Source organism: Acanthaster planci, linkage group LG16 (assembly GCF_054643075.1).
Source record: "Acanthaster planci isolate LZ-2023a linkage group LG16, COTS_SCS, whole genome shotgun sequence".
Lineage (NCBI taxonomy): Eukaryota > Metazoa > Echinodermata > Asteroidea > Valvatida > Acanthasteridae > Acanthaster > Acanthaster planci.
In genome coordinates this window covers 590060-617825 of record NC_141792.1, presented here as the reverse complement: position 1 = coordinate 617825, position 27766 = coordinate 590060, and the positions used below count along the sequence as shown (strand labels likewise).

The 27766-nt window shown below is 41.1% G+C and overlaps 1 protein-coding gene across 1 annotated transcript in view; it reads right to left on the bottom strand.

The window, feature by feature from the left end:
* The window catches only part of LOC110984582 (uncharacterized), a 62099-nt gene that overhangs the window by 33978 nt on the left and 355 nt on the right, over positions 1–27766 (bottom strand). The window contains exons 2-28 of the mRNA XM_087147577.1: positions 27171–27503; positions 26367–26699; positions 25439–25618; positions 24979–25104; positions 24384–24571; positions 23990–24246; positions 20468–20600; positions 19149–19287; positions 18427–18756; positions 17233–17565; positions 16406–16738; positions 15497–15682; positions 15043–15168; positions 14076–14658; positions 10708–10732; positions 10231–10378; positions 9558–9893; positions 9065–9403; positions 7032–7373; positions 6049–6387; positions 4114–4446; positions 3622–3954; positions 3148–3480; positions 2648–2998; positions 2147–2497; positions 1031–1363; positions 71–256 (exon numbers count right to left, since the gene is read on the bottom strand). Coding sequence (XP_087003703.1) covers positions 71–256; positions 1031–1363; positions 2147–2497; positions 2648–2998; positions 3148–3480; positions 3622–3954; positions 4114–4446; positions 6049–6387; positions 7032–7373; positions 9065–9403; positions 9558–9893; positions 10231–10378; positions 10708–10732; positions 14076–14658; positions 15043–15168; positions 15497–15682; positions 16406–16738; positions 17233–17565; positions 18427–18756; positions 19149–19287; positions 20468–20600; positions 23990–24246; positions 24384–24571; positions 24979–25104; positions 25439–25618; positions 26367–26699; positions 27171–27503 — 7329 coding nt within the window. The remainder of the gene's footprint in view (positions 1–70; positions 257–1030; positions 1364–2146; positions 2498–2647; positions 2999–3147; positions 3481–3621; positions 3955–4113; positions 4447–6048; positions 6388–7031; positions 7374–9064; positions 9404–9557; positions 9894–10230; positions 10379–10707; positions 10733–14075; positions 14659–15042; positions 15169–15496; positions 15683–16405; positions 16739–17232; positions 17566–18426; positions 18757–19148; positions 19288–20467; positions 20601–23989; positions 24247–24383; positions 24572–24978; positions 25105–25438; positions 25619–26366; positions 26700–27170; positions 27504–27766) is intronic.

Below are 27766 nucleotides of genomic sequence, written 5' to 3'. Positions count from 1 at the left end.
TGCCATCTATTGTCAACTTTTCTCAGTTAAAATCACAAATACCATTCCTGTAGCTATAATTATTACTCACCCAAGTACTCAGAACCGTAAACCACAGACACTGCGTTGGTTGGATACCCCTCCTGGCGACAGACTACTTTAGCGGCATTTTGGTCCCAACCATCGCTACACAGGACGCGATAGTCTCCATTACTCCAAACTTGCACGGTGCCTTGTGATGGCAAAATCCCAATAAGACGAAGGATGGATAAATCGTCTGTACCGTACGTCAATAAAAAATGTTGGACGTGTATGAGAATTTTATAGCAACAACTTTCTTCAAGCTTGTGAGAAACAGTGCCTAGGGTGCTTTTGAAGAATCCTTTGTTACAAATACAAGAAAAAGTCAAAAATAATAATTACTCGCCTTGAGTCATAACCGACCAAAAGTCTCTTAGTCTCAATCAATGAATTTTAGTCAACAAAGTCAGTCCTCGACTCAGTAGTTCACCCAGGGTTGCTCGTAGGGTGGGGAAGGGAGCTTGGACCGTAACTTAACCCTAAAAAAGCCAGTTATGGTGGTGAAGCGCTGCCACGGGGACTTAGAATTACGACTATATCAGCGCTGGTTGTTCAAGATGTGCGAGTGTATTGTATCTCCTTGGGGTCATAAATGCCATTCTGAACACATATTACAGATGTACATTAATAACATGAACATCGACCTTGAGGTTTTACCGAGTAATACTGAGTCACCCCCTGCTTTTCATATTTTCGTGTCATCCCCCACCTTTCCCCACCCCGCATCCCCCCAATTTCCGGCACAAATTTACGCCACTGCACGACTCTACAGGGTCTCCAGATCATTTCTGAACACAACCCACACAGTGACAGGATTCATGAAAGACAGAACTTTCACTTATAGGGTAAGACCAGATTTTCAGTTGTATTGGACTTACCAAATGGTCCGTTTGGAAAGGGGTCATTACAGTTTTACTGAAGAATGCAGAACGGTTTTAGGAGTGTACAAAATCAATTTAAACAGACCAACCTGGAGATGGTGATGTGATGGCTACACCACAAGTAACTCCCGCATCTTCAGAGTGACTACAATCATTGATTAACCACCCTTTGTGTGGACAGTCAGAAACGTTGTATTCATAGCCATAGCAATCAACGTCATCAAGGACAATCGGACCAGACCCTTGGCCGAAGTGAGCATTGCTCCAGGCACGAGTTGCAGGAGGTAAGTTAAGCATGCGACAGAGGACATTAGCGTCATCAAGGTCCCATCTGTCATCACAAACTGTACCCCACTGGCCTTGGTAGTACACCTCAACACGACCCTCTTCATAGGAGCTACCACCCACAAGACGAACCGAAACTATAACAAAATGAGAACATGGTGTGGTTCAAAATAATTTTGACCGTATTTGACAGTCGCTGTTGTAGCCAAGAAATTACCTCAGGTAACTCTCTTAAAGAGCTGAATTAGCCATATGACTAATGAAACTTCTGGTGACAAGGAATACGGGTGTTGCAACGTGTTGACCAATCACAGGGCATGAAATCTGTCGATCCAAAGCGCGTTTGGAAAGGCACTATGATTGGTCAATGCGTCGCAAACTCTTGGAGGCGCACTACTGTGAATCACCCGTATTGATTCCGATCAAATAACGGCTATGTAGCACTCTTCGACGTATGTGCATGTCCAAATAATTGAATACCCAATTGAAAAAAGGGCCCGATTCCAACAAAACCTTTCTGAGTTCAAAACAAGAAACTTTCTTGAAAGGGTTGAAAAGGAAATCAATTAACTCTCCTAGGCTATAATGGTGGAGTTGGGCCTTTCTTGTAACGAGGGATTCATTTGTTTCGAGCAACATACCAACCATTAACGTAATAGCGGTATACAACCACACATTCAGATTTAAAAAGCCCTAACGGGTAACTGGCGAGCTCTAAAACATTAAAATTGGATTTTTTTCTGATACGGTCACGTAACATACAATGTAATCTGTTTGTAAAGTACTGAGAAATCCCTGACTGAAAGGCTATATGTAACAAAAACCCTCCAAATGAAGACTTTGTGAACTTGAGTAACACTAGATGACAAAACATGTTTTTAAAAAATTAGCTTTGGATGAACATCGGCCAGTAAACTTACATGGACTCGGCGTTGTGATGGCTTCCCCACAAGTAACTCCAGCATCTTCAGAGTGACCACAATCATTGCTAAACCAGCTTTTGTGTTGACAGTCAGCAATGCTGTATTCATAGCCGAAGCAATTGACATCATCAAGAATAATTGGTCCAGATCCTTGGCCGAAGTGAGCATTGCTCCAGGCATGAGTTGCGGGAGGCAAGCCAAGCATACGACAGACGACATTACCGTCATCAAGGTCCCACTCATCGTCACAAACTGTACCCCATTGTCCCTGGTAGTAGACCTCGACGCGACCTTCGTAAGAGGATGCTCCACCAACAAGACGAACTGAGACTGACACTGAGAAGGACACTGAGAAAATATGCAATAATTGTAACATTATACTACCTAAGACGTAAACGTATACAAGATGGTCTTGAATGACTTACATAGACATTCTGTTTTACACAGAAGCTGAATCAAATTTTTAAAGTAATAAAGGCAATTTTCAATGCAACAAACCTGGACTTGGCGTTGTCATGCTTTTACCACAGGTAACACCAGCATCTTCACCATGTCCACAGTTATGACTTAACCAGGCTCGGTGTTGGCAGTCAGCGATACTTGATTCATAGCCATAGCAACTGACATCGTCGAGAGCAATAGGACCAGATCCTTGACCGAAGTGAGCATTGCTCCAGGCATGAGTTGCAGGAGGTAAGCCAAGCATACGACAGACGACATTACCGTCATCAAGGTCCCACTCATCGTCACAAACTGTACCCCATTGTCCCTGGTAGTAGACCTCGACACGACCTTCGTAAGAGGATGCTCCACCAACAAGACGAACTGAGACTGACACTGAGGAGGACACTGAGAAAATATGCAATAATTGTAACATTATACTACCTAAGACGTAAACTTATACAAGATGGTCTTAAATGACTTATATAGACATTCTGTTTGACACAGAAGCAGAATCAAAATTGTCAGTAATAAAAGCAATTTTCAATCCAACAAACCTGGACTTGGCGTTGTCATGCTTTTACCACAGGTAACACCGGCATCTTCACCATGTCCACAGTTATGACTTAACCATTCTCGGTGTTGGCAGTCAGCAATGTTTGATTCGTAACCAATACAACTGACATCGTCAAGAGCTATCAGACCAGATCCTTGGCCGAAGTGAGCATTGCTCCACGCGTGGGATGCAGGAGGTAAGTCAAGCATGCGACAGACGACATTAGCGTCATCAAGGTCCCATCCATCGTCACAAACTGTACCCCACTGGCCTTGATAGTACACCTCGACACGACCTTCGTAAGACGACCAGCCGCCCGCAAGACGAACGGAGACTAAGCAAGAGAAAATATACATTTCTGTTGCATTGTCACACTAACTACATAAAGTTTTATCAGATGATATAAAAGAACATGTAAACCGTTTTGTTTGCGAAAGCTTTAAATAGAGGAACAGGTGTTGTTGAATAAACCAACCTGGACTTGGCGTTGTCATGGATTCACCACAGGTAACTCCTGCATCTTCACTATGTCCACAGTTATGACTAAACCAGGCTCGGTGTTGGCAATCAGCAATGTTGGATTCATAGCCATTGCAATTGACATCATCAAGAATAATTGGTCCAGATCCTTGGCCGAAGTGAGCATTGCTCCAAGCATGAGTTGCAGGAGGCAAGCCAAGCATGCGACAGACGACATTACCGTCATCAAGGTCCCATCCATCGTCACAAACTGTACCCCATTGTCCCTGGTAGTAGACCTCGACACGACCTTCGTAAGAGGATGCTCCACCAAAAAGACGCACTGAGACTGACAATGAGAATAAAAAATATGCAATAATTTTAAAGTTTTATTACCTAAAACTAATATGTATATGAGATGGTATTCAATGAATTAACAGATAGACATTCTGTTCACAGCAACTGAATCCAAATTTTAGAAATAAAAGCAATTTTCAAATTAACAAACCTGGGCTTGGCGTTGTCGTTGTTTCACCACAGGTAACTCCAGCATCTTCACTATGTCCACAGTTATGAGTAAACCAGGCTTGGTGTTGGCAGTCAGCAATGTTAGCTTCGTAGCCATAGCAAGTGACATCATCAAGAGCAATCGGACCAGATCCTTGGCCGAAGTGAGCATTGCTCCAGGCATGAGTTGCAGGAGGTAAGTCAAGCATACGACAGACGACATTAGCATCATCAAGGTCCCAACTATCATCACAAACTGTACCCCATTGGCCTTGGTAGTACACCTCAACGCGACCTTCGTAAGAGGTCACTCCACCCACAAGACGAATTGAAACTGAGAAAGGAAAGGTACATATAATATTTGATTTACTGCGATTTTTTTACTGCGACAATTTCCACGTCATGTCGATATATAGAGGAGCGAACGACGACTTACCACCAAAATTACTTCTTCATTTCGACTTCATATTGCCAATATGGCGACTTGTAGAGATGTATTACCTTGTCATCTGACTTAAGGGAAGGTCGACTTAAACCTTGCTGAGGTGTATTATCTCACGTAATGACGACTTGTGCACATCTCTTTTTAGCCAGTCGTCTCAACTGAATGGCCTTAGAAACTTGTTCAGATGTATTATTTCGTGTCGACTTTCCAAAGGGGGGGTGACGACTTTTCTACATCTATTATCTTTCCAAGTCTACCCATGTCATTGGTTTTATGTAAAATGCATAATTTAACATAAGGCGTTTACGCACTGTCAGATTTTAGTGCATGTACTCAGGTAAACCATCCAAGGTACGTTTTGGGAGTTGTATCACACAGATTAATTAGAAGTATGGCTTTTCCTGTTCATCTGAGGGCTGATTTGAGTGAAAGATGAATGTGCCTGGCCAGCATGTGTATTTATGAGCCTTCTCCCTTATGTTCAGCATTGCCAAGTCACTGTTCATTTGGGGAAATAGGTTTAAATGTGCTGTTATTTTGTGACAGGTAACTGCAGTTTGTAATTTGCACTTCTTATATTTTTGATCACGCTGTCGAATTCTCACACAGAATGGCACGCCATCGAGGCAGGCAAACCAAGATCTGAGCATCTCCTCTCCACTAGAACCTGTGTGCCTGAGTGGGTTCCTCCCCTCCTCCGCTGCCAATCAATGCCATAGCCAGAACTAGTTAAAGGGCTCCCATTCACCAATTGGTCGACCAATTGAATTACTTTGACAATTAACAGACAGAAGCACCACACAATAGACAATGACATGTAAAGAGAAACATAAACAGACAGCTAACATAAAATATTATATACCGAAATAGAAATAAAATGACAGCTAAAGATGAGATGATGGATCTCCTATATCTCTCAGTACGGCAGGATGGCAAAACTGAACCAGTCATGTCCGATTATTGTACTGGAAAATCACATTTAAATGGAAGAAGCAGGTTCCTTAACCTAGGCGACTGCAGTAAGTTAGTACAAAATTGTTTAAATATGTCACGGCGCCTACACTCAAGTGAAGGACGTCCTAACATCTCGAGTACTGTACCATATCGACCTTTGGGAAGTCGATTTGGTTAGATTATTTCGGACGTATGTCGCCTTGCTCTCCCTTATATGTCAACATGACGTGATGAATTGTCAGAAGTATATTAGCGGATGGCACTCATAGAGTGCCAGAAATATGTCATATGATAAATTTAAAGTTATATTTCACTGTATAAAACTACTTAACGAGCCACAGACATTCTTTTGAAAGGCACTGTCTAACTTTTAGGAATAAAGGAACTGTATTTTTTCATAAGCCTACCTGGCCTATTTTCTCTGAGTGGTAAAAAACATACTCCAAAACATAGACAATGTGACCAACAGTGGAGAGGGTTTTATAGGTAAAAGAAAGATCAAGAAATGGATGAGGCATTGATATAACACAGACTTACCAGGACTTGATGTTGTCATGGTTTCACCACAGGTAACTCCTGCATCTTCATTATGATCACAGTTATGACTATACCAGGTTCGATGTTCGCAGTCAGCAATGTTTGATTCGTTGCCATTACAACTGACATCATCAAGAACAATAGGTCCAGATCCTTGACTGAAGCGAGCATTGCTCCAGGCATGAGTTGCGGGTGGTAAGCCAAGCATGCGACAGACGACATTAGCGTCATCAAGGCCCCAATAATCGTCACAAACTGTACCCCACTGGCCTTGGTAGTACACCTCGACACGACCTTCGTCAGAGGACGCTCCACCAACAAGGCGCACTAAGACTGGTTCTGAAAATGAGAATATATGTAATAATTCTAAAATTAATCTGTCTGTTGGTCGGTCATCAGGCTGTTTTTCTGTCTGTCGTGTGAAATTATACCACGAGAGGGTCATTAAAACAACGGCGAAATCAAATGTTAGAGAAAATTGCCGGAACCTTAGTGCGCTCAAGACACAGATCTTTTCTCCCTCCACTTTGTAGTTCCTTACCAAATTTCCGCCCTCTTAGAAGCAATTGTGGTCTCTTTAACCCAATTTGCCGTACTTCCAGATACGAAAAGTTGGCACTCCCGCAAATGATCAAAATAATTAATGCAAGTAATCTTTTTTAGTGATTTTTTATCCTTTTAGTTGACAATTTAGCTTGCGGCTCCTGGGGGTGCAATATATGTATTTGTTGTTGGTGTTGGCGTCATTGTTTTCGTGGTTGTAGTAAGTGGGTTGTTTAGAAATTTGCAATAGTCTTTGACTGAATTTTAATAAATAATAATTTTAATTGGTTTCATACTTGTAAATCAATCACTATGGGTCTATGATTCACTGAATTGATATCAGATGGTATCAGATGGTATCAAATGTCTTATGTGGAAATTCTGTTAACAGAAGCCTAATCACAATTTTTGCAATAACAGCAATTTTCAATTTAACAAACCTGGACTTGGCGACGTTGTGGTTTCACCATTGCAAGTAACTCCTGCATCTTCACTATGTCCACAGTTATGATTGAACCAGGCTCGGTGTTGGCAGTCAGCAATGTTTAATTCGTAGCCAAAGCAACTGACATCATCAAGAGCTATCGGACCAGATCCTTGGCCGAAGTGAGCATTCCTCCACGCGTGGGATGCAGGAGGCAAGCCAAGCATGCGACAGACGACATTAGCGTCATCAAGGTCCCACCCATCGTCACAAACTGTACCCCACTGGCCTTGGTAGTACACCTCGACACGACCTTCGTCAGATGACGCTCCACCAACAAGGCGCACCGAGAGTGATTCTGAGAATGAGCATATATGTAATAATTGTAACATTAATCTTTCTGTCGGGCTGTCGGTCGGTCAGTCGGACTGTACCACCAGTTCTTTTCAGAACCCCACATACTCAAAAAGAGATACATCCATAGTGCTACTGAAAACCTATCCAGCATAAGGTTACATGATTAGTAATATCACCAAACTCGGGCTGCCGAATAAGTTCTTGAAATTCCTGCTTGAAAGAAAGTAAATAACAGTCTCATTTAATTTTCAAAATAGGGCCTATCCCCCATGCTGTAGTTTTCGATGGATTTATTTCCATGAATAATGGAAGAATTGAAGAGGCGTATTACTTCCTTGTCAATTAACTGAAAACTCTTGCCGAGGGAACTTACAATTTTGAAAGGAGCACCTGTATTGCATGTTCACATGTAGACAGACCCTACGAGCACGTTGTTCCAGTGTTGTAGTCGAGTATTTTCCGAGTACCAACGTTGTCCGCAAAATACTGAACTGGGTAAGAGGGAATAAAGCCTGAGTGCACAGGCATTTGATGGTAAATGTGCAAAGGTAAGATTACAAAATAAATGTTAGACTTCAGACACTCCCAGTTGTGTAAAATTTAAGTTTTAAGAAGAAAAGTACTTGGAAAGTAATCGGCCGAGTACTTTTGTCCTAAAAAGTTAATTTTAATCAAACAGTGATGGTCTGAAGTCATTATGTTGCTTTGTAATCTTAGCTTTATGCATGTACCATCAAATGGCAATGTACTTCAGCTTTGTTCCCTCCTAACTAGTTAAATATTTGGTAGAGAACTTGGTTCTCAAAAAGTACTCGACTACATCACTGCGTTGTTCACGCACTCGGATAGCCCTGTAGTGCATGGATTTTGCACAAGATAAATCTAAGAAGCCTAAATTTGACTGTGGAAAAGGCCGTTGTGTTTTCATCTAATTTGCCTCAAAGCAGGAAACTGAAACAGAAACATGTTTGTATATTTTATATCCGTGAATCAATCAGACAGACAGACAGCCCGCCCGACAGACAGATAAATAACGTAAACGTATTTTGAATAAATCAACCTGGACTTGGTGTTGTCATGGATTCACCAAAGGGAACTCCCGCATCTTCATAATGTTAATTCACAGTTATCAATAAACAAGGCTTGGTACTCGCAGTCTGCAATGTTTGATTCGTTGCCATAGCAGCTGACATCATCAAGAATAACTGGTCCAGATCCTTTACCAAAGTGAACATTGCTCCAGGCATGACCATTTGCAAATCTTGTAAGTTTTCCAAGGGATTCACAGAAATTTCTCCCAGGAGAGGCTAACAGTCGATTGAACGTTATGACTAGCATAACGAAACGCTTGATTTGAGGTGGATGAACCAAAACTGCGGGCGCAAATGACATTTCACCACTATTTCACCACCACTATTGCATCATTTTTATCTAACAATGTGAGCTAAGAGAATGCGCCATTTTTGTTGCACATTACACAGAACACCAGTGGTACAAAACTATACACTTTGCTCATCCTCTATCACGCAATTGACGCTTTCAAACATACTCCTTCAGAAGTAGTTTATCCATCATGCAGCGTACTGCCATTTCTCTCCGAGTGATTAAAACATACTCCAAAACAAATAAACAAACAGTGGAGAATTCCATACTGCACGTTCTACACACGGAGAGGAATTGATATGATATTACCTGGACTTGGCGTTGTCATAGTTTCACCACAGGTAACTCCTGCATCTTCACCATGTCCACAGTTATGAAAAAACCAAGCTCGGTGTTCGCAGTCAGCAATGTTTGATTCGTTGCCATAGCAGTTGACATCATCAAGAACAATAGGTCCAGATCCTTGACCGAACTGAGCATTGCTCCAGGCATGAGTTGCAGGAGGTAAGCCAAGCATGCGACAGACGACATTAGCGTCATCAAGGTCCCAATAATCGTCACAAACTGTACCCCACTGGCTTTGGTAGTACACCTCGACACGACCTTCGGCAGAGAACGTTCCACCAACAAGACGCACTGAGACTGTCACTGAGAAAATATGTAATAATTGAAAAATAATAATACCTAAAACCTAAACTTATACGAGATAGTGTTAAACGACTTAAATAGACATTCTGTTTACACACTGGAGCTGAATCAAAATGTTAGCCATAAAAGAAATTAAAATTTCAAATAAACAAACCTGAACTTTGCGTTGTCATGATGTCACCGCCACAGGTAACTCCTGCATCTTCACTATGTCCACAGTTATGACTAAACCAGGCTCGGTGTTTGCAGTCAGCGATGTTTGATTCGTTGCCATAGCAACTGACGTCGTCAAGAGAAATAGGACCAGATCCTTGACCGAAGTGAGCATTGCTCCAGGCATAAGTTGCAGGAGGTAAGCCAAGCATTCCACAGACGACATTAGCGTCATCAAGGTCCCAATAATCGTCACAAACTGTACCCCACTGGCTTTGGTAGTACACCTCTACACGTCCTTCGTTAAAGGACGTTCCACCCACAAGACGAACTGAGACTAAGAAAATGAAAAGGTATCATTTAATATGTCATACGCGAAACCTAAAATTATACACCTTGGTGTACTTGGTGTACAACTCAAAGCTCGAAGACATAACGTATTTGCTTTCTTCTTCTACATATTCCATTTTCTTTGGGCGATGTTTTTTAATCCTGTTAAAAAATTTTGATCTTATTTCAAGCTGTTCTGGATGAACGTTTAAACAAAAGTAATAGGAATTTATCCTGGCTGGGGACAGTCACGGGAATCCATAATTGTGAAAACTGAATTCCCTTTGACCCTCACTTCAAGCAACACATACACCATCGCTAATTATGAGATCAAAGTGACCTACCTGTTTGTGCTGCTACGCCAGGTGTGCTGATGAGGCATCTCAATGCACACATCAGTACGACAGGCATCAGAAATCCAAGTCGCCTCATTTTGAATGCGTTGCCTTGGAGAACAATGCGTTGCCTTTTAATGCGTATTAGTAGAAGAGTCTACGAGAATTACAACAGCAGGTAAATCCCACCTATCCTCATTTGCGGTGTTTGTCTACCCAACGACAAACATGGCGTCCACGGCACAATTCTACTTGTGCATCCAGTCACTGTGCATTGAACAGAAAGCAACTCAAATTCCTACAGGGTGACATCAACCAACGTCAGTGTTATAAACGTTCTCTGCTTGTAGGCCTTGACGATGGCACAGGGTAAATAGGCTTATTGTCGTTGTGCATTCATTTGTAGGAGTTGGTACAACACGTGACGTCTACGTTTCGTGTTTATTATGAAGCGCTTTTCAGGTATAAACCTGACTGTCCCTGTACCTGCAACGGCTTCGTGCAGGACTTACTATTAAAATACAACAACCTTAAAAGTTTTGCTGGTTTTGGTTTTGAGGACAGCCATCGGATGGGTTGGCTTACTTACCCATAACGCAAACCAAACCTGGGAGTTTAGAAATCTTCACATCTTGAACACAGCCCTGGATTAGCACATCACCTCATCAGCAGGAGCGGAAAAAATTGACATCAATACTTGCCATGGCATCAAATGTTATGTCTGGCCTACATTATCCGTCTGATCAACAAGAACCAAGCCCTAATCTCTTCCTTCATTCTTACCCAGCATACAGCTTGAAATCTTCAGCAGTCCATGTCAATGCGATCTTAAAATCTGCGGTCTCGGTTTAAACCCAGTATATTATGGGAAGCCTCGGAGGGTAGGCCTACCCCTTCCTACATGTCCAAACCCTATACACAGTCTGAACATTTGTTACCTAACACATCCCCCATATGTGTCTGAAAAGAAATCCTAAGATTCTGGTCAAATAATGACCAACACAAAAGGGGGGGGGTGTCTCCGACCCATATCTTGTTACAATGTCTCGGATTTTATTACCACCAAGCAGCCAACTTTTCATAGACAGTGCTTTTGTTCCTGCACGTTGCAGCCATTTCCTGTCCCGCAATACGGGTGATTTACAAAAGTGCGCCATCAAGAGTTTGCAACGCGTTGGCCAATCACAACGCGCGAAATCTGTTGGACCCTTTCCAAACGCGTATTTGATTGACAGATTTCGCACTATGATTGGCCAACGCGTTGCAAACTCTTGGTGGTTCACTATTGTGAAACGGACGTATTTTTGTAGCTAATTGTTCAAATAACAAAAGCCCTACAAATGGCTGCTAGCATTTCTACAGCTCTTTGGCTTTACGTAACCAATGCTTCGCGCATCCTTCATTCAAGTCAACACATGAAAAAGGTCTGGTACCAAGCGAATGACACGTGACACATAAATACCTAAACGAAAGAAATAAGTTGGATAGGTGGTTTTAACAAAGAAAACCTGCGTGGAAAATGTTGGTTTATAATGAAAAGCTACATTCAGTGGTTGGCGGATTTTATATCTTTATTTCGTTTATTTCTTTAATTCAACACGAAATGTAGAATCTGGATACTTTCAGGGCACAAATGTTCTGAAAGGAGTAAAAGTAATGATGTTTGAAGTGTTATACAACAAATACCCTTAAAACATAATACATTAATCCTTTTTCTCTTGTATATGTTTCATCTAACGGTCTCAATCAACGGCTTTATGTATCACAACGAAATTGTCTACGTGCGGTACATTTTCAAACTAAAGTTTGGCGGGAAAAAGGCACCGATCACTTAGAAATTCTAATTATTTGATTTATAATAGCTATATACAGTGACATCAATAATGTCCGTGAAATTTGAGAAGGTATTAGCCTAGTCATCAATAGGATAAGATATGCATATCGTATCCCTCTTAAAATCTAGAAAGGATTTGAAGTACACAGTTCTCGTAAAAAATTGTTTATAAATGTACAACTTCCAAATGCATTAAGAAAGCTTACATCATCTGAGTAGTCACAAAGACTCATTATATTTAATATATTAAAAACAAATTAAGATATTTTAATAATACAGTTTTAATTACATATTTTCAATTAACACCTCAACGCTTCACACCTCAAAGTTTACATTTTCTAAAGCTAAGAAGCCTCAAATACAAGTGGTATTTTTTCAAACAGGAAACTTTAAGTTGTAAACCATCAAAAGGAGAAGATAATACATATTGTATTTTCTTAAATCTGTAAAAAGTTTGAAAATACACAACAGATTTTAAAAAACTGCTACACCTAAAGTGCTACGTAACCTCCAAATACACCATAAAAGCTTATATCTTCTGAGTAGGCACAAAAATATGATGATGAACGTTATATGTTTTCATTGATCACTTCAACACTGCCCCCTTGTCTCTCGTCTATATCTGATACAAACATGAGACACGTATCTTCAAGTTCTGTTTCAAAAACTTCCATTTTCAAAAGCAAAGAAGCCTAAATTAAAAAAAATTGATTTTTCACACCAAGCTTTAAATTGTTGAGATAAATGTAAATCATACTTCACTGATTGGATAAAAAGTTTCAAATTGTACGAACTATTCTTCAGTTACAATAATGCATATACTAAATAATATCTGCCTTTGATTAGACGACACTCTTCAGCTCAGCGATTGGGGAAGGAGTCGGGTCGTGAATAGTTGGGTAAAGAAATCGATCCTTGGGATACGCAAATACAAACCTTAGCTGTAGCAAAATAATTAGCTCACTTTTGACACAGCTGCATATATTTCTTAAATGCAATTAACTCTTCAAAACATGCTAAACAGACAGTCTGATAAGTAGACACTTTTTAAACCAATTAACAATAAAACAGGAAAAACTCGATTCTGCACTCTGAAATATTTGTACCGCAAACTAAACTATGAATACAAACATTCCGATCATAAATTGATCATATGAAAGCAAATATAAAGTGTACGACTAAAATGGCACATTCCAGCTGACGGGTAACATTATAATATTCCTCGTTTTCTTTTCAATACTGGTATATATCCAAAACTGAATTAGAATATCTCAATCCACTCTTCTGAGCACAGCAAGATTAAGTTCCTTTCATTTTGGTGAAAGTTTCAAGAATTAGGAAGAACGTATTTGCGCGCCTGTCCCAACATTGTCGGATGATTGATGATAAATGATTATTGATTGATAATGATTAATATCGATGTGCTAAGTTGCACAAAGCAGTTTTATTCTAATCATTTGGAAAAATTCGTAAACAGATCTCACTGCATAACTTTCATGTTGAAATTATGTACAGCAGTATGAAAGCATACACATCAAAAAGAAAGACACTCACCGTTTACTTACGCTTTAAATGTTGAAATATAAATCCTTCCCACAGCATGCTCGTTTTAATTTGCTTCAGATCTTCAAGTTGGGCCACATGAAAAAAATAAGTAGTTTAATATCAACACCTCAAAAAATTTTGCCGCGCGTTTTTTTCCTTTACAGCTAAGGACATCGGAAAAGGTAACTGTTATCTTTTCCGATGTCCTTAGCTGTTCCCCATAGTTTCTACAACGCCCACACATACACAGTGTGCACTTCCGTACACAAGTTGGTTGCGGCAGTCCAGATCAGCAAGCATACCAAAGTACATGTATTTAAAAACAAACAAACAAAAACCCTCCTCCCTCCTCGTTTTGTTTTTTTTTGTTTTTGCAAATACAACTGATACTAAACTATCTTTTTTTAAGTGGCCTTACCATCAAAGTAATGATGTTCCTGCGCAATAATTTTTTTTCATACATGTACTTAATTACATGGATAATTCAGCGTTTCCGCTGACACCTTTGACCTGAACAGTGTTGTCTGCATTTCTATCGGGATAAGTGGCAGAGCGTAAAGATAACTCATGGGTTGGTTCAGACGACTGAACCATGGGAGGGTCTACTGGGACAAACTGGGTTTGGGGTGATGGCAGAGGAGCAACGTTGGCGTATGAGGGAGTATGCACGTGGGCAAATCCAGAGTGTGGGGTCAGAGCACTACCAGCGGTTGGTACGGGGGATGCCCCTACGGGAGCCCACGTAGAAGGTGCTTGGGATGGAATGGGTTGGGGTTGGTTGCTGAAGGGCATTGGGTAGTACCCTGGGGGTGGTTGATAAGACGCGGGCTGGGCAAGGGAATCCCGATAAACGGGGTTACTGGTGCCTGTGGTCCCAGAAGAACTCGGATCCGTCGCTGGTGGCTGCGCGGCTGTAGACAAGGGTATGTTCATATTGGATGTCTGTGACGGCTTTCTGCACTTGCCTCTGGCTAAAGCTATGACGACAATGATGACGATAAAGATCACCGCCAATGCAGAGCCAATAGCGATACCAACAACAGCGCCGGTTGAGAGGCCTAGTATGGATCAACACAGAAATATGGTGAATCATAACGAATGACAAGCCCTTCGCTCATCGCAGACATCGTAAAGTTTACGATATTAATCAATTGTTAAGACCAATTTAAATAAAAGGGGTGAATGTTTCATGCATATACCATTCTTCTCATTCAGTCCTATTTAACATATAAGAAAACAATACCCAGAGCGGTTTATGGAGAAAGTTGCGACGTGAGTGCCGTTAATTGTTGGGACCAAAATGGACGATAATGCCTCAGTGCACATGGGCACTTGGTACGCACTAGCTGCATGCTGTGTTGCACACATAATGAACAGCCATTTTGTTTCCAAAGTCTAAAGTTGGCTCTTCTCTCTATACACAGATCTGGCAATACCTTTACCTGGGTATGCTCGACAGTTCACTTTGGCAGTTCTACATGTTGGAGAGTTCCAGGTTGTGGGCGTTGCGCACTGGGAAAGGTCATGTTCATAACCAAAGCAATACAGAGAGTACGCGTGGAAAGGACCTTCAATGAAAACAAATGGATTCAGTCCAAAAAATGCATTGAAAACAACGATGCCTATATGTTCCCCTTTTTTGGACATTTGTTTTCGTTTAAAACTTTGAATTAAACAGAGGATGTTTTAATTATGCGTTACATCTCTGTTTTATCTGAAGGTTGCAGACAGGGTATAAATCGAGCACCGACTTACGACTTACACAAATACATATAATGTGATTGGGTTTCAAATAACTTGCAATTCAAGGAAAACCAAAGTTTTTGTGTCATCTATTCTCAATGTCTCTCAGTTAAACTCACAAGTAAATGACATTTCTGCGGTTATATTACTCACCGAAGTACTTGGTGTTGTAAGTCACAGACACTGCGTTGGTTAGATACCCCTTCTGACGACAGACTACTTTAGCAGCATTGTGGTCCCACTCATCGCTACACAGGTCAAAATACTGACCATTGCTCCAAACTTGCACTGTGCCTTCTGATGGCGAACTCCCGGAAAAATGAAGGATGGATAAATCGCCTGTATAAGTCAAGAATAATCCTCTCTTTTTAAATATGAGAACTCCACAACAACTTTTTCAGGCTTTGGAGTTACAGTGCCTAGGCTGCTGTTAAGGAATCCTTGGTTACAAATACAAGGAAAGTCAAAAACAATTACTCTCACATCTCCTTGAGTCATTTACAACCTACCAAGAGTCTCCTAGTCCAATGTCAAGGTATTCAGGTCAAAAAAGTCAGTCCTCCACTCAGTTCACCAGGGTTGCTTGTTGGGTGAGGGGGGAGCTTGGACCGGAATTTACCTCCAAAATAGCAGGTTATGATACCCAAGCCCCTTCCCCAGGTTCGCCACAAGTTCGCCACTGGTTGTGTAAGATGTGCGTGTGCATTGAATCTTCTTGGGGGATGAAGCCCTCTTCACCTCTGGTGCACCACTATCTCGATCTGCTCTCTCCAGCCAGACTTTTCAACCGGGTCCTGATTGACTTGTGATCTGGGACGTGGTAGTCTTGTGGTGGATTTAGCCACAGCAATGCAACGATTCTACATAATCTCGAGATCATTTTTTTAAACCCACAGCAACAGGAGTTAAGATAGATAGAAAAGGTCACTTCAAGATGAAGTCAGATGTTTTGGGGGAAAACTCACATCAGACGTACCCAAAGGACGTTCATGTCGGAAAGGGTTTTATTGAAGAATGCAGAGTGGTTTTAAGAATGGAAATAATCAATTTTAATAGACCAACCTGGAGCTTGTGTTGTATTGGTTTTACCACAAGTAACTCCTGCATCTTCAGAGTGACTACAATCATTGCTAAACCAGCCTTTGTGTGGACAGTCACCGATGCTGTATTCATAGCCGAAGCAATTGACATCATCAAGAGCAATCAGACCAGATCCTTGGCCGAAGTGAGCATTGTTCCAGGCATGAGTTGCATGAGGTAAGCCAAGCATGCGACAGACGACATTAGCGTCATCAACGTCCCAACTGTCATCACAAACTGTACCCCACTGGCCTTGGTAGTATACCTCAACACGACCTTCGTCTGAAGACGAGCCACCCACAAGACGAACTGAAACTAAAGACAACGTCGTATCATAATGCTTTTGGACACCAGAAAATTCTTATAATCCCTCCCTAGGACAGGGTTCATAGTCGAGTCAACCTTCTGACTTTAATAATGAAACATTTTATTTTGTGTGGATTGGAAATCTGTTGACACAAATATTGATGTATTTTTTATCCGTGATAAAACAATACCAAATGTAATAAAGGATACTTTCACACTTGCTTTATGCATCATTTTTTTACTACTGTTAGAGGTGAGTCAAGGAAACGCCGTCTTTTATTGCGCAGACCTTACAACTGTGACGCACAACTTAATACGCAGCACTCATTCTCTGTTGAGCAAGTTCATCCTTCAAACCTACTCCACAGCGTATTGAAACATCCGTCTGCTAGGTAAAAAATACTCCAAAATATATAGGCATCCTGAACAGAATAGCAGTTGCCCATAGGTTAAAAAAATTATAAGGTCTAAGAGGAAATTATATGACACAGACTCGATCTTACCTTGACTTGGCATTGTCGTGTCGTCACCACAGGTAACTCCTGCATCTTCACCATGTCCACAGTTATGACTAAACCAGGCTCGGTGTTGGCAATCAGCAATGTTGGATTCATAGCCATTGCAATTGACATCGTCAAGAGCAATCAGACCAGATCCTTGGCCGAAGTGAGCATTGCTCCAGGCATGAGTTGCAGGGGGTAAGCCAAGCATGCGACAGACGACATTAGCGTCATCAAGGTCCCAACCATCGTCACAAACTGTACCCCACTGGCTTTGGTAGTATACCTCAACACGACCTTCGTAAGAGGACCTGCCTTCCACGAGGCGAACTGAAGCTAATTTTTTAGCAACAAGGCAAAAACGTAAAGTTAATGTTGTGCCTGGGATAAAAAAGGGCATCATAACTTGCTTAATACAAACAATATTAACCTATTTGAGAATGTGAATTACGGAAACGCCGCACAGCCTTAACTGCCTTGCTTCACAACAGTGCACTACGCTCATCCTCTATCAGGCTATTGCAACCTTCAAACTTACTCCATCAGGAAAATTTCGTTACAAAAGTAAATCTTAATCCCTTGAGCCTACTGGAATATCCGTCGGAGTAACAAAAAATACTCCAAAATATATATTGACAAACAGACCAGAGTGGCAAGTGTTCAGTGGTTGAAAAGGTCGGAAAGATGCATGAGACGAAATCATGACACAGACATCTTGAGGGTGCACCCTCGTAATTAGGCCAGAAATATGTCCGCCGAGCTCACAGTCATACACTCAAAATATTCTATATTAGAGGGTCCTGAGAGCCATGGAACTAAGGAAATGAAGAAATATGAGACTGGACCTGTGGGCCGGACTCGGGGCTTCCAATTCTGAGAAATTTGGATGCAGTCGGGTTTCAAAGTGGCACTATTTGAGCCATTTTGCCGAGGGAGAGTTTTTCAAAATGGTTACTTTTCTGGACAGGGACATTTTCTGCATTTTAGGGGTGGTCTGCTTCTGGTGAGAATTTCTCAAAAATTCATTGGTTAACCCCCCGAAAATTGAAAGGAAAATTTAAGAGGACATGTGGAACATCATTTTTTTGTGCAGCCTGAACATCTGTGGGAGTTGTATTTTCAAAATATTTGTGAAGTATGGGGATTTAGCACTGCTGTCTATGGGAATTTATTTATAGTGGAGCACCCTTGACTGACCTGGAAATGGCGTCGTCATCATGGCCTCACCACAGGTAACTCCGGCATCTTCATGGTGACTGCAATCATTGCTAAACCAGGCTCGGTGTTGACAGTGAGCAATGTTGGATTCATAGCCATTGCAATTGACATCGCAAAGAGCAATCGGACCAGATCCTTGGCCGAAGTAAGCATTGTCCCAGGCATGAGTTGCAGGAGGTAAGCCAAGCATGCGACAGACGACATTAGCGTCATCAAGGTCCCATCCATCGTCACAAACTGTACCCCACTGTCTTTGGTAGTATACTTCAACACGACCTTCGTTTGAGGATGCTCCACCAACAAGGCGGACTGGGATCGAGAAAAAAATAACAATGGTAATGTGTAATTATGTAATACGCAAAACTTAATATTATGTAAAATGACTCGAAACCCGTAGGTCAAGTGAATTAGCTTTATTCTTGTCTGCTTTTTTCTTATAATTATGTGCCATTTTCCTGGGCGATGTTTTTGGCCTGTTCAAATTGTTTTGATCTGGTATCAAGCTGTTCCGGGTAAACGTTTTACCGAAATAATAGGATTTATTCTGAACAAGGGGCACATCAGTCACAGGAATAATGAATGATTGAATTTCACCGAAAAAAATGCAAATGACATCAGTGAAAAATGAATCCCCTTTGAATCCCACTTCACACAACACAAGAATACATCATCGCTCATTCCATGAGATTAGAATGACTTACCTGTTTGCGCTGCTACCCCGTGTATGCTTAAGAGACTCAATGCACACATCACCAGGACAGGCATCAGAAATCCAAGTCCCTTCATCTTCGATGCGTTGTCTTGGAGAACAATGTGTCTTGTTACGAGAGTCCAGGAGAATTACAACAGCAGAACAACCGACCTCCTTTGCTGTGTCTACCCGACGACAAAATGGCGCAGCTCTACCCGTGCATTCAGTCACAATGGTAGAACAGAACACAAAGCAACTCAAATTCCTAAAGCGTGACGTCAACCAACGTCAGTGTTGTCTAGCTTATCCTGGTTGGCCTTGGCCTTGGCCTTGTACAGGGTTAAGGCTTGTTGTGGTGCTTTCAATAAAATGTGAAACTGGCACGACAGGTGACGTCTCTTTTCTGATTATTATCAACCGCTTTTCAGGCCTAATGTATTCGCTGTACAGCTGCAGTCACTGTACGTCAAACGGGTAAAAGGAATTTTCCCTTCATGTGGTGGAGTTTAATTGAGTGGGGAGTTGAGCAATGAACCACCTTCAACGTGGTTCCACAGTTCATTTCGGAATTTATAACCTGCTCATTCACTGTATAACTAATTTTTTCATTGTTACCTGTGTTTTGTTTCTCGTTTTTATTTTGTTTTTAGATTTCTCTGTGTTTTGTTGTACCCGCCTCGCCTCACAAATAAGCTCTTTCTCTTGGGTCAAGTTGCCATTTCTTTTTTATTCAATTTTCTGACTTGCATCCTTCAATTACGGTAGCTGTTATTACACCCTCCCATGAAGAGGAAATAATGTTACTTATCACAATATTCTAAAGAGAAAGCGTGATGACTCCTCCAGTTTACAGCCTCTGCTGCATCTCTTTATTTGAAACTTCAATGCACTCTAAGCGAAATTTCAACCTCTGTTTTTGGTATCCCTTGAAAATGTACAAATTCTATAACAGATGAACTACTTTGGTGGTGATTGGTGGATGGTTTGATTATGTTGCAACCAATGCCGTTCCAATTAATACACATTTGATTTTCGTCCACGCAAAATGCTATGGGAGAGCGAATGTTTATCTTGGCATATTCAGCAGGAGCGTCCAGCTCAAGTGTATTCATCAGTCTATAAAAAATAAAAGAAATCAAATTCGAAGTAAAACATAAGCACAACACTACTTCTGTAAAAGGAAACATAAAAGTTGCCAAAAAAAGTGTAAGTGAAAGTTTTTGGGCTTCTTGTTGATGAAAATCTCGCCCTTTTCTCCCTAGCTACAGCTAGTTACAGTTCAACAATTACTCCCAGTTGTTTGACCCAGCTGCTAGAAGTATTTCCCACCTTTTCATCCTTGAGGGGATCATCCTTGCCATCTTGATTGTTTTCCAAGTAACCTTGATATCCGGATCGAGATTCCAGATAGTCAATATGAGATTTCATTGTAGTGTCTTGGCGAATATCAAGAGTGTTATCTCTGCGGATAAGAAAGAATGAGGGACTCGCGTTAGGTCTTCACTTCGTGTTTACGCTTCAAGTCGCATGGCTTCCATTGCTGTTTTTTCTGATAGAAAATGTCTGGAACAAAATACAGTCTTATAAGGTAATCAGAAACTACACCAGCCAGATGAACGCACGCAAGGCGCCGGCTGAAAACAAATTTTCGATGTTCAACGGAATGGGCACAAAGTCGCAGCGTTTTCATAAGGGAAAGCGCTGAACGGAATGCACTGTAAAACTGGCTTCCGGTTGGTCTTCACTATTAACGCTTTGTTGTTGTACCGCTTTATTAAACACAGAAAACACACTCCACAAGCGCAATTGTGGTAACAAAGAGTTCGCTCGCCGATGATGGAAAACACGAATCTTGGACGTGGTCTGTTAAAACTGGAATCGTGCAACAAATATTACTTTATACATCATTACATAAACGGCCCATGAAACATGTCCAGCCACTAAAATTTGTCTTCTTATGACCATGCCAATATCTCCAGTCTAGGTTTCGAAGACAGCCATCGCGTGGATTGGCTTAATACTTCTCCATGATACCGAACCAAGTCAGGGTGATTAGAAATCTCCACATCTTGAGCACAGCACTGGGTTACCATATCTCATCTGCAGGAGCGGAAATTTGACATCAATACCTGCCATGGCGTCAAATGTTCTGTCAGGCCTACACTATCCGCTTGTTCATTTACAAGGATATCAACAAGAACCAAGCCCTACCCTCTTCCTTCATTCTTACCCAACATACAGCTTGAAATCTTCGGCAGTCTGTGGGGGATCTTAAAATCTGCAGTCTCGGTTAATATCTAGCAAAAATATGAGAAGCCTCGAATGGGTACCATCTCCTACATGTCGAAACCCTACAGACACTCTAGACGTTTGTTATCTAACACATCCCCGACCGATGTCTGAAAAGAAATCCTGAAATTCTGGTCAAACAGTGACCAATATAAAAGGGGGTGTCTCCGACCCACATCTTGCTTCAAATGTCTCGGTTTTTGATTTTCACCAAGCAGCCGTTATAGACAGTGCTTTTGTTCCTCCAGGATACAGCCGTTTCCTGTCCTGCAATGGCCATTGCTAAAATAACATAAGCCCTCCAGATGGCTGCTGGCATACCTACAGCTCTTTGGTTTGGGGAAGCCAATGTTTCGCACATTCCCAAGCGCTTTCAACCAAAAGAAGTCAACACATGACAAAAAAGTCTACTACCAAATAAATGAAGATTGATACATACTTACCTCAATGAGAAGAAATACGTTGGATAGTTGGTTTAAAAAAAGAAGATGTAATTTCAGGCTATTAATGGCCTAGAAAAAAGTATACCCCGGTTCTTTTCAGAACCACACAAACCCATACGAAACATATTCCTCCGCATGGTGCTACCGCAAGCCTTTCCACCTTTCAACAAAGAAACCTGGTGTGCAAAATGTTGATTTACAATGAAGGGCGGCATTCATAGCGGGGGAATTCATTATCTTTATTTCGTGTAAATTCAACACAAAATGTATCATCTGGATACGATAAGTGTACAAAGTTATCACTTATGATATGTCGAGCACTAGTAGCATCTATAAACGATCGGATTTCTCAAACATAGCACCTTTCAAAACATAACTGTTACTCCTTTCCCGTTGTTTATGTGTGCTCAAACGGTCTCCGTCAATGGCTGAGTGTATCACCACATTGCAGCATGCTGTGCTTTCTCAAGGGAAACCATGATGTGCTGCATTCAAGTTTGTGGCCGGAAAAAGGTACCAATCGTTTGGCAATTTTTACTTTTTGATTATAATAGCTACTTAAAATAATATCCATGAAAGTCTGATGAGAGGGCATTACTTTAATCATCAAAAGGATAGGATACATATCGTATTTTTCTTAAAATATATAGAGTATTTACACTACAAAGTTCACTTAAAGTGACTGTATAAATATTTAATGCTGTATGAAATTCAAAAAGCATTAAGAAAGCTTGTATCATCTGAGTAGGCACAAAAATTATATTTGTAATATCTTCAAAAACACTTCAACGCTTTATGCCTCAAAGTTAACCTTTTAAAGGCAAAGGAGCTTAAAATACAAAAGTCTTTTTTTCACACACCTTATTTTAAATTGTAACCCATCGTAAGGAGACAATAATACATAAATTCTTCCTAAAGTCTGTAGTTTAAAAAAAAAACTAATTAAAAGCACTACTGCGCATAAACTGATGCATAACCTTCAAGTACAATATGAATGCACACATCTTCTAAGTAGGCATAAAAATTATCCTCAACGCTACGAGTTTTCAATTAACACCCCTATTAATCTCTTGACTCTCGCCTATACCTGATACAAACTTTAGACAAGTATTTTCATGTACTTTACATGTTTTGTTTTTAAAAGTTTTCCTTTTCAAAGCAAAAAAGCCTCAAATACAAATAATATTTTTCACACACCTAACTTTAACTTGAGAATAATGTAAATCACATTTCACTGGTTGGATAAAAAGTTTCAAAATGTACTAACTACTCTTTTGTAACAGTAATACATACCAAATAAGATCTACATTTTTCAGACAACTTCACTCTTCGGTGATCAGGGTGGGGGAAGGAGAATGGTCGAAAATGTGAATAGTGAGGTAAAGAAATCGATCCTCGGGATACCCGAGTACAAGCCTCAAGCTCTAACGAAATAATTTGCTTAAACAGCTACATACATTTTGAATGCAATTGATTCTTCACGACATAATGCAAAATATTAGTCTAATGACTACACACTTTTCTAACTAATAAACAATGAAACAGGTAAAACTTAATTCTGTTCTCCGAAATTATGAATACCAAAATTCTGAACACAGAATAATCACGAAAGCAAATATAATGTGTACGAATTTGTGGTGTATTCTATTCTTGCTGAGGGTAACATGATGATTTTCTACCTTTTCTTTCAATATTGGTTATATCTAAACCTAAGAGTAAATATCTCAATTCGCTCTTCAAGAGGTAGCACGATCTTGCCCAGCCCCCAAAATAAGGAAAACCATATCGGCACACCTATCCCAATTCATTGTGGGATATTATTGTTGGATAATGCATTGATGTGCCAATTTGCTCAAAACACTTTTTTTCTTATCATTTAGACAAAATTCCTTAATTATCAGATCTCATTGAATATTAAACTTAATGTAAAAAATGTGTACAGCATTATCAAAACATAAAAAAATAGGAATGCCGCTGTTAGTGTACCCGTTTATTTTTCAAATCTTTTTATTTAAATTTGTAGTATAAATCCTTCCCACAATATGCTAATTTCATTATGATTTAGATCTTCCAGTTGAAATCAAAGTTTAAATTCCTGTAACATAATTCTCATACTTACGTTCCCACTGACATCACCTTGACCTGAAAAGCGGTGTCCACATTTCCAACGGGATTTGTGGTAGAGCGTAAAGATAACTCACAGGTTGACGACTGAGCCATGGCTGGGTCTGGGACAAACTGGGTTTGGGATGGTGGCCGAGGAGCAACAACGGGGTAAGATGAAGGACTGGACATCTGGGCAAATCCTGAGGGTGGGTTCGAAACACTACCAGCGTTTGGTGCGGGGGACGCCCGTACGGGGGAATACAAGTGAGCCTATAAGTAGAAGGTGCTTGGGACAGAATGGGTTGGGGCTGGTTGCTGAAGGGCATTGGGTGGTACCCTTGGGCGGTTGATAAGTCACGGGCTGGGCAAGAGAAGTATCCCAATAAACGGGGTTACTGGTGCCTTTATTCCCCGGAATAACTCGGATCCGTCGCTGGTGGCTGCGCAGCTGTAGCAAAGGGCATGTTCATGTTGGATGTCTGCGAGGGCTTTCTGCGCCTGCGTCTGGCTAAAGCTATGACGACAATGATGACGATAAAGATTACCGTCACTGCAGACGCTACACTGATACCAATAACGGCGCCGGTTGACAGGCCTAGCAAAGATCAACACAGACATATATAGTGAATCATAACGAATGACAAACCCTTCAGTCATCACAGACATCGAAACGTTTAAGACATTAATCAATTGTTAAAGACAAAATTAAATAAAAAGGTTGAACCCTCGAAGTTCAACCGTCCTTCAGGTATGTATCATTCATCTCATTCAATCCTGTGTCGTCGTTTATAAGATATAACAAAGCAATACCCAGAGCTGTTTATGGAGAAAGTTGCGACCTGAGTGCCTTTAATTGTTGGAACCAAAATGGACGATTATGTCTTAGTGCACATGGCGACACTAGCTGCATGCCGCACGGTATGCATAATTAACAAGCATTTTGGTTTATAGGTCTGAAGTTGGCGCTACTCTCTCTATGCACAGATATGGCAATACCTTTACCTGGGTATGGTCGACAGTTCACTTTGGCAGTTCTACATGTTGAAGTGTGCGAGGTTGTGGGCGTTGCACACTGGGAAAGGTCATGTTCATAACCAGAGCAAGACAGAGAGTACGCGTGGAAAGGACCTTCAATGAAAACGACATAATTGAGTCAGTCCAAAACTGCATTGAAATAACAACGATGCCTACATGTTCCATTTTGTCGAGATTTTTCTCTGAAAATACTGCCTCTTGCTCAAAAATCGTTTGAAACTTTGATTTAAACAGCGGGTGTTTTAAGTCCTGTATCTCTGTTTTATCTAAAGGTTAAAGAGAGATCACAGGGTATAAATCGAGCACCGACTTACGAAAATATATGTATTTGATTGGGTTTCAGAAAACTTGCAATTTAAGGAAAACACGGTTTTTGCGTCATCTATTCTCAATGTCTCTCAGTTGAACTCACAAGTAAATGACTTACCCAAGTACTTGGTGTTATAAACCACATACACTGCGTTGGTTGGATACCCCTCCTGGCGACAGACTACTTTAGCAGCATTGTGGTCCCAGTCATCGCTACACAGGTCGGAATACTGACCATTGCTCCAAACTTGCACTGTGCCTTGTGATGGCGAACTCCCAGAAAGACGAAAGAAATCGCCTGTACACATTAAGAATAATTCTGTTTTTGAATGTTAGAATTCAAAAGCAACAACTTTTTCAGGCCTGAGAGCTGCAGTGCCCAGGGTGCTGCTGAGGAATCCTTGGTTAACAATACAAGAAAAAGTCCAAAATAATAATTACTCCCTCTTGAGCCATTCACAACCGACCAAAAATCTTTCAGTTTTATGTCAAAAGTGTTCAAGTTAACAAAGTTAGTCCATTCGGTTCACCAGAGTTTCTATTGGGCAGAGAGGGGAGCTTGGACCGGATTTTACCCCCCAAAAAGCGGGTTATGATGCCCAAGCCCCTTCCCTACTGCAGGGTCGCCAGAGGGACTTGGATCAACGACTATATTGGCCATAGTTGTATAAGATGTGCGTGTGTATTGCATTCCCTTTGGGGATGAAGCCCCCTTCCCCTCTGGTGCACCACTATCTCGATCTGCTCTCTCTAGCCAGAATGTTCAACCGGGTCCCGATTGACTTGTGGCGTGGTGCAGCGCGTGGTGGTCTAATGATGGATTTAGCCACAGCAATGCTACGATTCTACAGAATCTCGAGATCATTCCGAAAAAACCCCACAGCAACAGGATTTAGGATAGATAGAAATTTCACTGCAGGATACAGTCAGATTTTTTTTAGAAAACGTAAATCGGACGTACCCAAAGGACACTCCCGTCAGAAAGGATTTTACTAAAAATGCAGAACGGTTTTCAGAATGGAAATAATCAATTGAAATCGACGAACCTGGGGCTGGTGATGTGATGGCTACACCACAAGTAACTCCTGCATCTTCAGAGTGGCCACAAACATTTCTAAACCAGCCTTTGTGTTGACAGTCACCGATGCTGTATTCATGGCCATAGCAATTGACATCATAAAGAGCAATCGGACCAGATCCTTGGCCGAAGTGAGCATTGCTCCAGGCATGAGTTGCAGGAGGTAAGCCAAGCATGCGACAGACGACATTCGCGTCATCAAGGTCCCATCCATCGTCACAAACTGTACCACACTGCCCCCGGTAGCAGACCTCAACACGACCCTCTTCATGGGACCTACCACCCACAAGGCTGACTGACACTATAGCATAAAAAAAACCAAAATTTTGAAATGATCTTATTTGACAGTCACTATTGTAGCCAAGAAATCACCTCAAGTATCCCTCGGCTGAATTACCCATTTTACTACACAAATTTGTTAGAAACAAGGAAATGACTCCCGATCAAATAACTGCTACATTGCACTCTTTCATAAATATCCCGTTTGTCCAAACAGTAGTACTTTACCTCAAGCAACATATACCAACGATGTAGTCATCACTACTACTACTAGATTTAAAAGGCCTTCGTAGCACTGAAAAGCTCTGAAACATTCTAATTGTGGTTTTCTAATAAGGTCAGGTAACATATACGATCTAATGCACTCCGTATGCAAAGAGCGGCTGACTGGCTATACAACAAATAAACTCGAATTTAAATGAAGACCTTCAGCGTTCTGCCAGATGACAGAACAGGTCTTGAAAAGTGAGATGACCATCAGCCAGTAACTTACATGGACTTGGCGTTCCGACGGCTTCCCCACAAACAACTCCAGCATCTTCAGAGTGACTACAATCATTGCTAAACCAGCCTTCATGCTGACAGTCAGCGATGCTGTATTCGAAGCCGTAGCAACTGACATCATCAAGAATAATTGGTCCAGATCCTTGGCCGAAGTGAGCATTGCCCCAGGCATGAGTTGCTGGAGGTAAGCCAAGCATACGACAGACGACATTACCGTCCTCAAGGTTCCAATGATCGTCACAAATTGTACCCCACTGGCCTTGGTAGTACACCTCAACACGACCTTCGTTAGAGGATGCTCCATTCACGAGACGCACAGAGACTGCAAAAGAAAAGTGTTTACAATATGCGACATACAATACGCAACTTAAACTGATAGGGCCTACGTACACTCCATAACAGAACAGTGAACAATGACTTGAAACTCTTGGGCAAAGCATATTTGATTTATTCTTTTTGTTTCCCTTAAATATGCAAATTTCCTTGGCAATGTTTTTAATCCTGTTGAAATCCAGTTATGATCTCGTTTCAAGCTGTTCTGAATTAACATGCGAACCAAAGCAATAAGATCTATGCTGGCTAGGG